This window comes from Armigeres subalbatus, chromosome 1 (assembly GCF_024139115.2).
Source record: "Armigeres subalbatus isolate Guangzhou_Male chromosome 1, GZ_Asu_2, whole genome shotgun sequence".
In the NCBI taxonomy this organism is placed as follows: Eukaryota; Metazoa; Arthropoda; class Insecta; order Diptera; family Culicidae; genus Armigeres; species Armigeres subalbatus.
Genome location: NC_085139.1, coordinates 204,464,630 through 204,479,802, shown reverse-complemented (window position 1 = coordinate 204,479,802; position 15,173 = coordinate 204,464,630). Strand labels below are relative to the sequence as shown.

The 15,173-nt window shown below is 40.2% G+C and overlaps 1 protein-coding gene across 5 annotated transcripts in view; it reads left to right on the top strand.

Annotated features, from left to right (window-relative positions):
- Positions 1-15,173, top strand: part of LOC134205695 (lachesin-like) — a 678,152-nt gene that overhangs the window by 652,062 nt on the left and 10,917 nt on the right. For all 5 annotated transcript variants that reach the window (XM_062681222.1, XM_062681220.1, XM_062681221.1 and 2 more), the window contains 3 exons: positions 201-292; positions 1,461-1,589; positions 14,976-15,095. In XM_062681222.1, the coding sequence (XP_062537206.1) occupies positions 201-292; positions 1,461-1,589; positions 14,976-15,095 (341 nt within the window). The remainder of the gene's footprint in view (positions 1-200; positions 293-1,460; positions 1,590-14,975; positions 15,096-15,173) is intronic.

Here is a 15,173-nt window from a genome sequence, read left to right as displayed (position 1 = left end):
GTCAGTTTGTCGGAAATGTTTCAGATGATGAGGACACTGGGGGAGAAAAAATCGTTTGAACCCTTCCACAGTTGTGATCGTTACAATAAGTTCTGTTTGTGACCTGAAGTCATAAATACAAAATTAACAAATCTGAATTATTTTATGGAGTGCAATTCAATTCTGATCAAGCTTACTTTTTGCTTGAACTATAATTCCAGAGCGAAAGGCTACCCGGAACCAGTGGTGACGTGGCGCCGCGAAGATGGCACCGAAATTGTTCTCAAGGATTCTGCCGGCACAAAACAGTTGGGTAAGTGGATCGAATAAATATTTAAAAAAAAAAAGTTGAGACAGTATCCTGCTACATAAATGGATACACTTTGCATAATTGGTGTAAATTGAATCTTTTGTCTTTCTAAAATCATATAGGGGAAAATACGGCTTTGGCAGGTTTTGTTCTATTATTGGCAGGGGGGTTTTTGTCGACCGAATTTTATGAAATTTGGCCACAATATTCTTTGATATGCAACGAATGTTTAGGTAAAATTTGAGCATAATCAGTCATAAAAACCCCCCTGACAATAATAGAACAAAACCTGCCAAAGCCGTCATTCCCCCTACCAATTAGGTGGCATTTTGTCCTACATTCATTAAACGATTACAGTTTTTTAGGAATTATTTTCTTCAAGTGAATGTTTCGAGAACGTTTCGAAGAATTTCGCGAAAAAATTTCGAAGAGTTTATCGAAAAGTTCCGCAACTTTTCGGAAACGGAATCATTATTTTCGCGAGAGTTTCTTTTAATCTTCTCCATTTTTTAAAAATCCTTACGACAATTTCGTCACTATGAAAAAAAGGCCATAGACTTGTTTCGTCTCAACGCTCTGTTGCATTCCTAGTTTGAAAACTGCAAGCAGTAGAGCATAATTCCTCTGCAAAGTGCGTGTACATAAGCAGTTATTCAAACAAATGATAATTTTAAAATCATTTTCAAGTATACACGTGTTTAAAATCCGTACACGTTCCAGCATGTTCAATTTCCTTTGTGAGTTGGTTCAGTTTTAATAAAAATCGTCGATACTTATTTACTTGACCTGTAAGATATGAAATATGTATATTTAAAAAAAAAGACAACAGGAATCCCACATGTCGACACTTGCGCATCTCGCAAACCCATATGTGAAAGCCAACAAGCAGTGAAGCACCATCCCGTTTGATTTATGGCACTTTTACTGCTATCCTTCTAAGAAGATGAATCCTAAGACGTGTAATCGTGCCAATTTTCGTGCCGCATTCCCAAACAAGGACTGGGACTGCTACCAGAAGAATAATGGCTGTTGTCGGTCCGTCTTGTACTACTCACGCTACGTGATAATTCCCTCCCAGCATATGACCCACATGAAAGAAAAACTATGTCGGAAGTAATTTGTTCTCACCTTTTTGTTGTGTTTGTTTCTTTTCTTTTCTCTTCCTCTGCAGTGACGTCCTACCGGGGTGAGGTGCTGAAGCTGGTGAAAATCTCTCGCAGCGAGATGGGGTCCTATCTGTGTATCGCCTCGAACGGGGTGCCACCGTCGGTGTCCAAGCGAATATCGCTCAGCATTCACTGTGAGTATGGTTTTGCGGAATGGTTCCGCTTGTTATGCATTTCACCGGAAGCTGGTCCCTGCGCCTGCCTGCTACATTAGCAGCTGTGACGGCGGCCGACCAGTTGAACAAAAGCCAAAGTTTGAAAGCGACGCGACATGGAGAGGCCGTAATCAAATTCCATTTCGAATCAAATTCAAAGTTGTACAATCATGCGCGTATGTCGGAATAGTTTAGACAGTCGTCTGGCTCAGAAAGCACGACATATTCCACATTATTTCCCTCTCACATGGTATGCAGTAGGGTGGTCCAAGGTGATTATTACAGTTTGTGCTATATTGTTAAGTAGGCACAAAATCTGCCTAGCAATGAGAACAAATCCGGCGAATTCTTCTGAACTTCCCCTGGATTGTTTTTTGATTTCCGCATTGAATTCTTACAAATATCCTCAGAAAACTCTTTCGAAAAAAATCATCAGAATTTTCCCTTTATTTTTTCCAGGATTTTTTCATCTGAATTGATTTAACTTATCCTGAAAATTCTTCTGATTTCTTTCTTTTTCTTCAATTGGGAAATCGGGAAAATTGTTATACACTGGCCGGCATAATAAAGTGCCCACCTGCCATTTTTCATATAAAATGGTCAACTTTGGAACTCTATATCTCAGTTGCCCGTGGACGATTGTGCTGAAGATTTGACCAGAACTCATACATAACATGAATTTTACCATACCTAAGTTTCGACTAAATTGATTTATTGGCAGATAAAAGTGAGGATAAAAGGATTATCATTCGATAAATTGATGATTGACGCGTTCTAATACACGGTTTCTTGTGTTTAAAATGAAAGAAAATGTTTGATAATGAAAACCCTGCTTTGATTCTTACAATTGAAGTGATAAAAGATTGTAAATTTTGATTCCAGTTTTGAATTTTTTTTAAACCTAATCTCACTTCTAATTGCCATAGGGTAGAGAAAAAATGTTTTTTTGACAAAAAACAAGTTTCATGAAAACTACAATTCTTAGGCAAACTTTTTTGTATTCCCAAATTAGACCTGTGCGCCACCACGCTACGCCACTGCCGCCAGTGATCAAAAATGAATCGAACCACGCCGATTGCTATTGAAAGATTATTAAACCAGTAGGTTATGGGTTTCGTACATTTTGTTAAAGTGCATTTTTTCTGGTAAGTTCATCCTATCGGAAATACATGTTTTAGGTCAAGTTCATATTGCATTTATCTACTTCCAAGTATGAAAAAAGTATGTTGATTTTGCGAATTCCTGCAAAAATCAATCCGGAAGTCCCTCCTGGTTTTCCCAAAACATTCCTCCAAGAATTGTTTTGGAATCCTTCAGTAATTCCGTCAGAAATTCCTCTAAAATACACACGAATATTTCAAGTATGCTCGGGTAAACATAAAAATATTTTTTCTGCTGCATCATATTTCCCGAATTAAATTTAAAAATGACAGTTGAATAAATTCCGAATAACGCTACGCACACAACAAGATTACTTTTGACAGATATTGAATTATTTTGACAGCTGCCTTATTGGTCTCATTAGACTGCATTTTTTTTATGATTGGGTGATTGCTGATATTCGAACTGTCATTTTCAAGTTTAACCTGATTTCAAATCAGAAAATGAGACGCAGCCTAAGAAGTTCATTTGGGTATTTAAGGAATTATTTCTAGTTTTTGAAATTGCATTGAGAACTTCCCTATGAATTTATTCTAAAGTTTATAAAATGTATAGGGATTTAAACCAGAAATTTCTTCACGAGTTTCTTCAGGATCTTCTTCAAGAAATTCTTCAGGGCGGACCTGATCTACGAAATCTTTAAAAAAACTCTTTCGAATAATTCTACAAAAAATCCATCGTGAATTCCGTCTAGAGGAATATACCAGATCAGTTTCTGTAGGATTTTTTTTAAGTATAAATAAAATAATTTCTGGGCGATTTTCGTAACAAATCTCCGAAGCAATTTATTGGAGAATCTACAGAGTTTAAATAAGTTTTCGCGGAAACTCCTGTAGAAACTCGAGGAAGAGAAGGCAGGAGTATTTGTGGAAGAATTTTCAGGGGCGAAAATTGGGTGGAAGTACCAAGAAAAAAAATAGACAACTTTCGGAAGGAATTTCTGTAAAAGTTTCTATGGGGATTGCCGGGAGAACTTCAAATATATAATTTCTAAATATTCATGTGTATTCCAGAGGAATTTCTGATGGAATTACTGAAGCATTCCAAAACTATTCTTCTGGGGCTTCTTGGAGGAATGTTTTAGGAAAAACCTAGAGGAACTTCCGGATTGATTTCTGCAGAAATTCGCAATTGAATTCCTATGAGTATACCTAGAAAATATCTCAGAGATATTTCCGGAAGAATTTCCGGGGTTGGGTGAGAACTGTGCTAGAAATTCTAAGTGAGATTCGAAGGAGTTCAATGCAAAGTTTATGAAGAGTTCTTGGAGGAATTTCTGGAGGACCTCTAAGAAGAATTTCAGGACAAATCCCTTGAGGAAAAACTGGTGGACATTCTGGAAAAAAATTCAAATAATTCACAGGCAAGTTTCTGGAGGAATTCGCTGCGAAATTTCGTAATATCTCCTATGGAATAATTAAACTCCAGAGAAATTTTTGAAGGATTTTGGAGGAATTACTTCAGGAACTTTCGATAGAATTATTGTACAAATCTACAGAGGAATTACCTGAGGACATTCCGGACGAACTCCCTGGAGAATTTATAGAGGAAACTCTGGAGAAACCTCCGAGAAAAATATTAAATAAGCTTCCTGTAGAAATTTGAAGGAACTTCCGGAGGAGGAAATTCCGGATGAAGTCCTGGCGAAACTTCCGGACAAAATCCTGGAGGTATTTCCGGACGATATCTTGGAGGAACTTCCGAACGAAATTCTGGATAAACTTCCGGAGGAATTCCTGGAGGGACCACCGGACGAAATCCTGCAGGAACTTCAAGACGAAATCCTGATGGAACTCCTGGACAAAATCTTGGAGAAACTTCCGAATGAAATCCTGGATAAACTCCTGAAATCAATTGTGGAGGAACTTCCGGACGAAATCCTTTAGGATCTTCCGAACGACATCCTGGAGGAACTTCTGCACAAAATCCTGAAGGAACTTCTGGAGGAACTCCTGAATGAAATTCCGGTGGAATTCCTGGAGGAACTTCCTGACGAAACCCTGGAGGAAGTTCCGGACGAAATCCTGGACGAAGTTACGGACGAAATTCTGGAGGAATTCCCAGACGAAATCCTGGAGCAACTTCCAGACGAATTGCTAGAGGACCTTTTGACGAAATCCTGAAAGATTTTCCAGAGGAATTCCTTGATGTACTTCCAGACGAAATCCTGGAGGAACTTCAAGACGAAATCCTGGAGGAACTTCCGGACGAAATCCTGGAGGAACTTCCGGACGAAATCCTGGAGGAACTTCCGGACGAAATCCTGGAGGAACTTCCGGACGAAATCCTGGAGGAACTTCCGGACGAAATCCTGGAGGAACTTCAAGACGAAATCCTGGAGGAACTTCCGGACGAAATCCTTGAGAAACTTTCGGACGACTTCCTGGAGGAATTCTTGGATCACCTTCCAGAGGAATCCCTAGATGAACTTCCAGACGAAATCCGGGAGGAACTCCTGGAGGAATTTTCGGACGAAATCCTGGAGGAACTTCCAGACGAAATCCTGGAACAACTTCCGGACGTGATCCTACAGAACCTTCCGTACGAAATATTGAAGGAACTTCCAGACGAAATCCTGGAGGAACTTCCAGACGAAATCCTGGAGGAACTTCCGGACGACATCCTGGAGGATCTTCCAGACGACATCCTGGAGAAACTTCTGGATGAATTCCTGGATGAACTTCCGGAGGAATTTCTGATTGAATTACCTGAGAAATTCCTGGACAAACGTCCAGACAAAATCCTGGGGAACTTCTAGACGAAATCCTAGAGGACCTTCCGGACGAAATCCTGGAGGAACATCCGATCGAAATTCTGGAGGAAGCTCCGGACGAAATCCTGAAGAAATTTTCGGACGACATCCTGAAGAAACTTCCGGACGAGATACTGGAGGAACTTCCAGACAAAATCCTGGAGGAACTTCCAGACAAAATCCTGGTGAAACTTCCGGACGAAATCCTAATCCCATAAAAACTTCCTAAGAAATTCGTTGGAGGTCTCTCCTTAGCCGTGCGGTAAGATGCGCGGCTACAAAGCAAGACCATGCTTACGGTGCCTGGGATCGATTCCCGATGCCGGTCTAGACAATTTTCGATTTGAAAATTGTCTCGACTTCCCTGGGAATAAAAGTATCATCGTGTTAGTCTCATGACATACGAATGCAGAAATGGTAGCTTGGGTTAGAAACCTCGCAGTTAATATTTCTAGAAGTGCTTAACAGCTGCGAGACGGCAATGTCCCAGTGCACAATGGGGAAAATGTTGCATGTTTCGGACAAAATTCAATAACTCAAAAGGCCACTGAACAAAAATTGTGACCAAGAACTTTTCTTGAACAAAATTTTCCCAGGAATCGAATGGGGGTAATTTCGGATCCGGCACGTCATTCCTACTAGGACTTTTTGTACGTTTTCCCCTAACATCCCCCAGAACTTTAATATTATGAACGGAATGCAGCCGTTAAAAGCAGTTTACGGCATATTTCTGATTGAATCTGAATGATTAGAATATTGTTGGGTAAGCACAGTGTCATTTTATCTGGAGAGTATGTTAGTTTTAGGGGAATTTTATACATACAAATGAACTTATGTCTGTCTGTTTGATCATTATAGTCTCGGATACTACTACCCGGAAACTTTTACCCCATATTCACCTAAAACTAACATACTCTCCAGATAAAATAACACTGTGCTTACCCAACAATATTCTAATCATTCAGATTCAATCAGAAATATGCCGTAAACTACTTATAACGGCTGCATTCCGTTCAAAATACTAAAGTTCTGGGGGAAGTTGAGGGAAAACGTCCAAAAAGTCCTATTGGGAATGGCGTGCCGGATCCGAAATTACCCCCATTCGATTCCTGGGAAAATTTTGTTTAAGGTGAGGTTGGTCACAATTTTCGTTCAGCCCTTTGAGTTATTGAATTTTGTCCGAAACATGCAACATTTTCCCCATTGTGCAGTGGGGGATGTGATGTCAATAAAGAGAGAAGTACTTCGTTGTGGTTATTCTGAAGAAATTCCGGAGAATTCTTGACGCTTGAAAATAGTTCACGCCGACCTACGCCGCCACGCCATCGCCGTCGATAGTGATCGGCGTGACACCACCAAGCCGCCGCCGCTTGCTGAATATGATCTATCACGCCGCCGCCGGTAAAATTCCAAACGCGCACAGGACTAGCTAAAATACGCGTGAATAGAAACTTTCCGTAGTCCTTTCTTTGGTGTGATAGTGAATAAACTACAAAAAATATTTATTATAAAAGACGAATAGTAAGAACTAGAGCACAGTGTGGTATGTCCTACTCCGTAATGCACCCCGTAAAGGTGTCTACCCAGCATTACGGGATATATACACACGGATAGACAAAAATTTTCTCATTTCGTCGAGCTGAGTCGATTGGTCACGATCACTTTTTTATTGTTTTATTATTTACAGTTATTATTTACAGTAGATATACAATAGAATTTAAAATACTTTTTACTTCAATCTTATAATAGAAATACAATACCAAATAATGTTCTACAATGCTCTTTATGTTAAACTGTATAAAACTTCATTTTTTGCTCAAGAACCGAATTGAATTTTGATTTGAAACAATTTTCAAACAATTTTAATTTTATATTAATTCAGTTTTCTTTCGAATTTAAATAAGTTTTCATTCAATTCGAATTCAATTTGTTAGTAAGTAATATTGTTGAGCGGTTATATACTATTTCGCCGAAAAACACTTCGCGGTACGACATTCCGCGGAATGTACCAAATCTCCAAAACACATTGCACCTTTTTTCCGAAAGACATTTCGCGGAATGTACCTTTTCACCGAAAATCATTCCGCGGAATGCCATTTGGTGGAATTCAGTTCGAATAATTTTCAATTCAATACCGATTTCTGCTTGATTACATACAATCTGGGTTAAATTCTTTTGGATTGCGATTTAAATAATGAAAGAAGGTGATGCTTTCCTTGAATGACCGCATCCAGTCGGTATAACGCAAAGTGAGAAAACAATGCCTTCTTGAAATGGACACGTTTGCTCAGTATAGAGAAAAGAAAGGAGGTAGTCCCTTCTATGAATAAACGCATCTGCCCGGTATATAGCAAAGGAAAAAGATAATATCTATTTTGAATGGATGCGTCTGCCCTAGAGATGGTCGGGTTTCACATTTTGCAAACCTGAACTTGACCCGAACCCGAATTGTAAATTATTGTAAATTATTCCTTCAAATCCGGACCCGACCCGAACCCGGAATAAAAAAAAATATCAAACTCGAACCCGAGAATGTTTGTATTCGTAAACCTGTACTCGACCCAAAACTGACAAAATTTAATTATTTAAGCCCACATTAAAGTTTTGCCCGAAAATTCAAACTAATCAAACTTAATTTAAAAAAAATGTAAGCTCAAACAACGAACTAGCCTCACAATTAACAAAACTGAATAAAATAAAATTCATTGTTTTATTTCTTAAAGCCGTACCCGACCCGGACACAATTTTTTTTTCTCACAAAGCCGTACCCGATATTGTACTAATTTTTAAAACCCGAACCCGACCATCCCTAGTCTGCCCGGTATAAGGCGAAACAAGTTTATAATGCCTTTTTAAAAAAAAATGCGTCTGCCCAATATAAGTGGAAGGGAGAAGTAACGCCTTCTTCGAGTTGATGCATCTGCCCGGTATAAGGCGAAAGGAGTTAATAAAAGTGAGACGTCTCACTTCGCACTCCTTATTTCTCACTTCTCACTGTAAAAAGTGAGAAGCAACAAATGAATAGTTAGACGTCTCACTACTCACTTCGCCCTCCTCTTGTGTAGTGAGACGTTTCACTTTTCGCTGTAAAAAGTTAGTAGTGCAAAGTGGGGAGTGAGACGTCTCACTTCTCACTCCTCGTTTCTCACTTCTCCCTGTAAAAAGTGAGCAGCGCGAAGTGAGTACTGAGACGTCTCACTATTCACTTCGTGCTTATCAATTTTTACAGTGAGAAGTGAGAAATCAGAAATGAAAATTGAAACATCTCTCTTTTTACTCCTGATTTCTCACTTTTCAAATGACCTATTCGACCAAATGACCCTTTCGCCTAATGGTTTGTTCGGCCTAGTGGCATTCGGCCGAATGGCTTTCGGCCAAATGGGTTTCGGCCAAACGACCCTTTCCCGTAAATTTTCATCCGGGCATCTCTCGGTGATTACTTCGCCTCCCTGGTGGCAACTTCCCAGTACCCGGCCGAATTCCAGAGGACTATCGCCACTCATAATTCACAACTCAACACTACCCTTATTACCACGGACCCCCAGATGCCTGCTGAAACAGCCTTTTTCAGCAGGTGAGTTGACCCATGCGCTTGCTAAGTGCAACGGGAACTCATCTGGACCGGATGATTTGGGATATCCCATGATAAAATGGCTTCCTTCGGGCCCTAAAGACCTTTTTCTTAAGATCATCAACGACATTTGGGAAAACCGCACGTTCCCGGACAAGTTGAGGAAAAGTTTCGTTGTGCCCACCCCGATAACCAGCGTGGCTAGCCGCGATGCATCCAAGTTCAGGTCAATATCCCTTACCTCGTATGCGTCCATAACCGCCGAGATGACCGGCAACTTGAGGAGAAACTGGAAGCTGACAGAATGATTGACCAACGTCACCACGCTTTTCGCCCATGCTATGGTACCATCACATACTTTGTCAACCTGGGCAGTGTGCTCCAAGAAGTGTATGAGGAAGGCAAGCATGTTGACCTTGCGTTACTCGATATCGACAAGGCTTTTAACCGGAACTGGACCCCTTTGGTTCTTAGAAACTATAAGACTGGAGTATCACAGGCAACATGCTCATACTTTCGTTGAAAACTTCCTCACCCGAAGAACCTTCTAAGTGCTCATTGGCGGCACAGCAAGAGTCGGTCCAAGCAGTGACGCTTTTCTTCATCGCTACGGACGGTGTTTTCTGTTCCACCTGCGAACGGCAGAACGCATGGAAGGACCAGGATCAAGACTCAGGTGGCTGTAAGCACCATCCATCGCGATGCATCGCTGGGCTTCATCTGTCGGATTTGTCATGAATGCCAGTACGTGTGTCCGGGGACACGTTTGCAGTGGCCGGCATCTGCGAGCAGAACCCTCCATAAAGCTAGGCACGGTTATCATCCCCAACCAGAAGATTGTCCGTGTGCTTGGTGTAAACATCGACCGGAATCTAACCTTTTTACCACACTTCCGGGGTGGTGAAAATAGCTTGCAAGTTCCGCATTAGTCTCATGAAAACCCTTGCGAAAAAACACCGTACCAATAATAAAAGCACCAGACTGAAAAACGGACAAGCTATCATCGATAGTCGCTTGCTTTATGGCCTTGAACTAACGTGCCCTGTCTACTGGAACCTCATCGACACTCTCGTCCGTTTTCAACAGCTTGGTCCGATTAGCCGCAGGTCTACTTCCGTCCACTCCCGCTCAGGCTGCCTGCGTTGATGCAGGAATTTTTCCTTCCCGGCATCGGACTTTGATGGCCATCTGTCGCAAAGCCGCCTCTTTTGCGGCTGCCACCTCAAGAGAAGCCCTCTTCTCGACGAGGCTGACCGGATCCTGAGAAGTGTAGCCGGTATCGGTCTCCCCTCAGTGGCACGGGTCCACTGACACGAAGCAAAGGGCTGGCTGATGCCTCCCGTTAACATCGACCGCACCATCGCTTCCCGGTTCAAAAGAGGAGATAACACAGATGAACTTAGAAGATCCGTACTGGCACTCTGTGCAACACGCTTCCGAAATAGCGACGGATCCGTCTCCAGCCGAGGGATCGGCTATGGAGTCTGTGGACCCCACCTGACAAAATTGAAGAGCCTACCTCACAAATGTAACATTTCTTCGCAGAAGATGCCGCCTTTTTTGTCGCGGCCACTCTTCCGGCGAACATGCCAATCGTGGTCTTTACGGACTCCGCAAGTGTGATTTTCGTCCTTCAAAGTGAGAGTCCAAAATACCCCTGGATCTAGGGAATTCTTTAAGGGGCTGTAGGACAAAAGGTCTAAGCTCAAAAGGTCAAAGGTCAAAAGGTCGAAAAGACAAAAGGTCGAAGGGACAAAAGGTCGAAACAAAAAAACTGCGTCAAAAGGTCGAAGGACAAAAGGTCGAAAGGACGAAAGGTCTTTCTTTTTTCTTCCTTCTTCCATATTTCTTCTTCCTTTTTCCTTGTATTCTTTTCCTTCTTCTTTTTTCCTTCTTACTTCATATACTTCTTTCCTTTGATTCTTTTTCCTCCTTTCTTCTTTCTTACTTATTTTTTCCTTCTTCCTGCCATATTTAATCTTATTTATTTCTTACTTCTTTCTTTATTCCTTTATCTTCCTTCTTTGCTTTATCTTTCCACATTTTTTCTTCCTTCTTTCCACCTTTTTTTTTCTTATTTCTTCCTTCTTCTTTATTTCTTTATTTCTATTTTCTTACCCCTTTTCTACTTCTTTTTCTCTTTTTTTATTATTTTTTCCTCCTTTCTTCCTTCTTTCTTCCTTTTTTCATCCTTATTTCTTCTCTCTTTCTTCTTTCTCTCTCTCTGCCCTTTTTTCATCCTTTTTGTTTCCTGGTTTTCTTCCTTCTTTCTTTTTACTTTCTTCCTTTTTTTTTCCTTTTTTACTCCTTGCTTTTTGCTTCTCTCTTCCTTTTTTTTCTTTTTTATTTCTTCTTAAATCCTTCTTTCTTCCTTTCTTCTCCATTTCTTCCGTTTTTCTTCTTTCTTTTTTTTTCTTCTTTTTCCTTCTTTCTTTTTTCTTCCTTCCTTCCTTATTTCTTTCTTTGTTCTTCTTTCTGTTTTTCTTCCGTTTTTCTCCTTTATTTCCGTCTTTATTCCTTCTTTCCTCCTTCCTTCTTCCTCCTTTTTTCCTTCTTTTTTCCTTCTTACTTCCTACTTTCTTTCTTCTTTTTTTCTCCCTTCTTCCTTATTTCCTCTCTTTTCCTTCTCTCTTTCTTCCTTCATTCTTCCTTCTTTATTTCTTCTTCCTTCTTGTTTCCTGTTTTACTTCCTACTTTCTTTTTTCTTTCTTCATTATTTTCTTCTTTTTTTCTTCTTTCATCCTTCTTTCTTCCTTCTTTCTTCTTTCTTCCTTATTTCTCTCTTCTTTGTTCCTTATTTCTCTTGTCATAAGACGAGTTAATACAATCCCATTGAATTCCACCACTTAATTGTATCTTGACAGATACGTATTTCAACCTCAACAGTAAGGCCGTCTTCAGTGTCTCGTACTTGACTCGACAGTCAAGTACGAGACACTGAAGACGGCCTTACTGTTGAGTTCGAAATACGTATCTGTCAAGATACAATTTAGTGGTGGAATTCAATGGGATTGTATTAACTCGTCTTATGACAAGTGAAGACATTCCACTAAAAAGCTCAAAATAATTTTCTTATCCTTATTTGTTCCATTTTTCTTCTTTATTTCTTCTTTCTTCCTTCTTTCTTCCTTCTTTCTTCCTTATTTCTCTCTTCTTTTTTCCTCATTTCTTCCATCTTTCTTCTCTTTTCCTGTTACTTGCTTCCTCCTTCTTTCTTTTGTTTTGCTCCATTGTATCTTCTCTCTATCTTCTTCCTTCCTTCTTTCTTCCTTCTTACTTTGCACTACTCACAACTCCCAACTCATTTCTTGTCTTTTTGTTCTTTCGACCTTTTGACCTTCGACACACATTCGACCTTTTGACCCTTCGACCTTTTGTCTTTTCGACCTTTTGTCCTTTCGACCTTTTGTCCTTTTGTCCTTTCGACCTTTTGACCTTTTGTCCTTCGACTTTTTGCCACAGATTCAAAACAAATTTTGGCTTGGATTTTAAGGGTAAGGTCGTTCTTCGACTTCGATCCTTCAGAAGCAAATTATTTACCACCGGAGAACAGTGCACTAATAGGATTATTGCAGGATACCATTGCAGAAGGATCAGAAGATTTCCCATACCTGGACACAGCGAATCTACACGATTGCAGGAGTTCCAGAAACAATGTCTTCCACTAGAAACCGTGATACCTACACTACCAGACAAAACCCCGTCGACGTCTTTTTTGTGTGCATTTAATTACTGTTTTGTTTTTTTTTTTCAATTTTGCTAAACGCTATAAAAATCATTTTGGTATTATCTCAATAAATTTGAACTCTATAAATCAATACGGTCGAAACACTTAGGTATAGCAAAACCCAAGTTATATCTGAGCTCTTGACCATTTTGGATGAAAATTTTATTACGCCGGCCAATGTAATTGCCAATCATGGCAAATGGAGTTAATTTACAAAGTTAGGCTTTAATGTCCAATTGGGAGTCCCATGACATGACAAATATAAGGTAATCTGGTATTAGGTAAAAGAACAGGCCGAGGAAATTTAAATAAAAATATTACATTTTTAGTGAATTCAGCATAATAAAAAGCATTGCAAAAGCTATTGTTAATTGGCCAAAATCATCCATTATTTGAATAAAGTGCAACGTTTGAAATTGTTATTCCTGATCAAATATTGATCTTTTGGTTTTTTAATTTTCATTAGGGGAAACCCTAATACCCAGTTCCATAGATCAACATAACCCAGCTCGCGCTACAAATTTGCAGTTATTCGCAGTGTGAAATGCGTCGCCTGTGGGAACGGGGTGTTTTCCAGAACTCACGAGAGAGAAAGTTTTACTTTTGTCCGCACAGTTGCAACCATATAGTCGGCACAGCAGTCAGTGAGTTGTGATGCCGCGTGAAGTGTCAATGACACTCTTTCCCTACGTCGCCTAGTTCCAGGACGTATTGAAATGTAGAACACTTCAACTGACTGCTGGTGAGCTCGAAATTTATCCAACGGGGACACAACATCCTGGAAACTATCCCAATTTTAGATCCCGAAATGATTTTGTTCGTTTACTCACGAAAAGTTACGCCACTTGGTTTATGGCACTGTTGTTGTTGTCGGATAGTTGAACAATTAAATTGGGATGAAGTGAGAAAAATCGTGTTTTAATTGAAAATTGGCGTACATTGACTTGAAATGCGTTGAGGATTGATTGGATATTGAATCAATTTTCTACTCAAACATATACTTCGAAGGTGGCTCTTCTTACAGAATTGATTCCCTGAAGAAGGTACCAAACGGATCGAAACGTCGGACAACATTTAGATTTCGTCAAGATTGAAAAGTCATCTTTGAAACATCTAACTAAAAATCAAACATCAAACTAAAAGAGTCGAAAAATAATCAAACAAATATGCGAAACGTCATAGTTGGCTATTCAAGATTAGGACAACATAACGTTTTGATTCATAATAAGTACAAGGCATGTTTTTTAATTTGATTTTTTTAAGGAAAGTCGTGAAACCCGCAACTTTAATGCAATAAATACTCTTTTAATTAAAAAAGTAGCAAAAAATGCAGAACAATGATCCCTAAATTATTTAATCGTTGAACAAACTTCTTTTGAACGATCAAAATTACTATCCACAGTTCGACAGTATAGCTCTCGATTACGTTCAAAATTACCCTCTTATGTGCCCACGAAACAATTCACAAAGTGAAATTTCTCCTCAAACATCATCATCATCATCACGGCAAGTGATTTCCTGGCGTCGTCGACACCGTCAACCAAAGCCAAGTCTGCCAAAACGACACCACAATCCCCCCTCCGACTACGCCAGTCAGTGACTAAAACAGCTGCCTGCTGCAAGCGAGTGCGCAATTTGCATGCATACGTGTGGCAAACGAAAACGAGCAGATTTGTGTTTTTCATAACATTAACGGGACCGGAGGACGCTGCCGACGAAAGGCTACTCTGTATTCCTTGCTCCTGCTCGGAACCAATCCGTCGTCGTTGTCCGCCAATGCTAAATTGTATTAAATTAGCACACTAACACGTGTGCTCGATGTGTGTCACCTTCTGTTCGTTCTGTACGTTCGAACGGAAGAACGTTTCTTCACATTTTCGAGATGAACGATGCGGGCTACTACAAGACGCCACCAGATTGAGCAGTGGTGGAGCAGAGCGAAGCTGTTCGTGAGCCAGGCCAGGAGTACGTGACAGGCATGCAAAACATGTGGTTGAGCCGGTCTCCTGTCGCGAAAACTATAAGCAAGTGTTTTGCCACTGGGTGGTTGGTGGGATTTAATGTGGAAAGTTGTTTGTGCAATTTAAAACAATTTTCATCATGGAAATTTTTCGAATCAATTTAAAATGCGCTTCTGCTTATTTCTTACAACAGTTCACCCGGTAATCCAAGTGCCAAATCAACTCGTGGGAGCACCGCTTGGTACAGACGTTTCCATCGAGTGCCTGGTGGAGGCATCGCCGAAATCCATCAACTACTGGGTGAAGGACACAGGTAAGGCAACTTCGGGAATCCCATCTGAAAACGTGTCAATTTTTATGGAACAATCTGTCTTTTTCCATTCCTGCTACT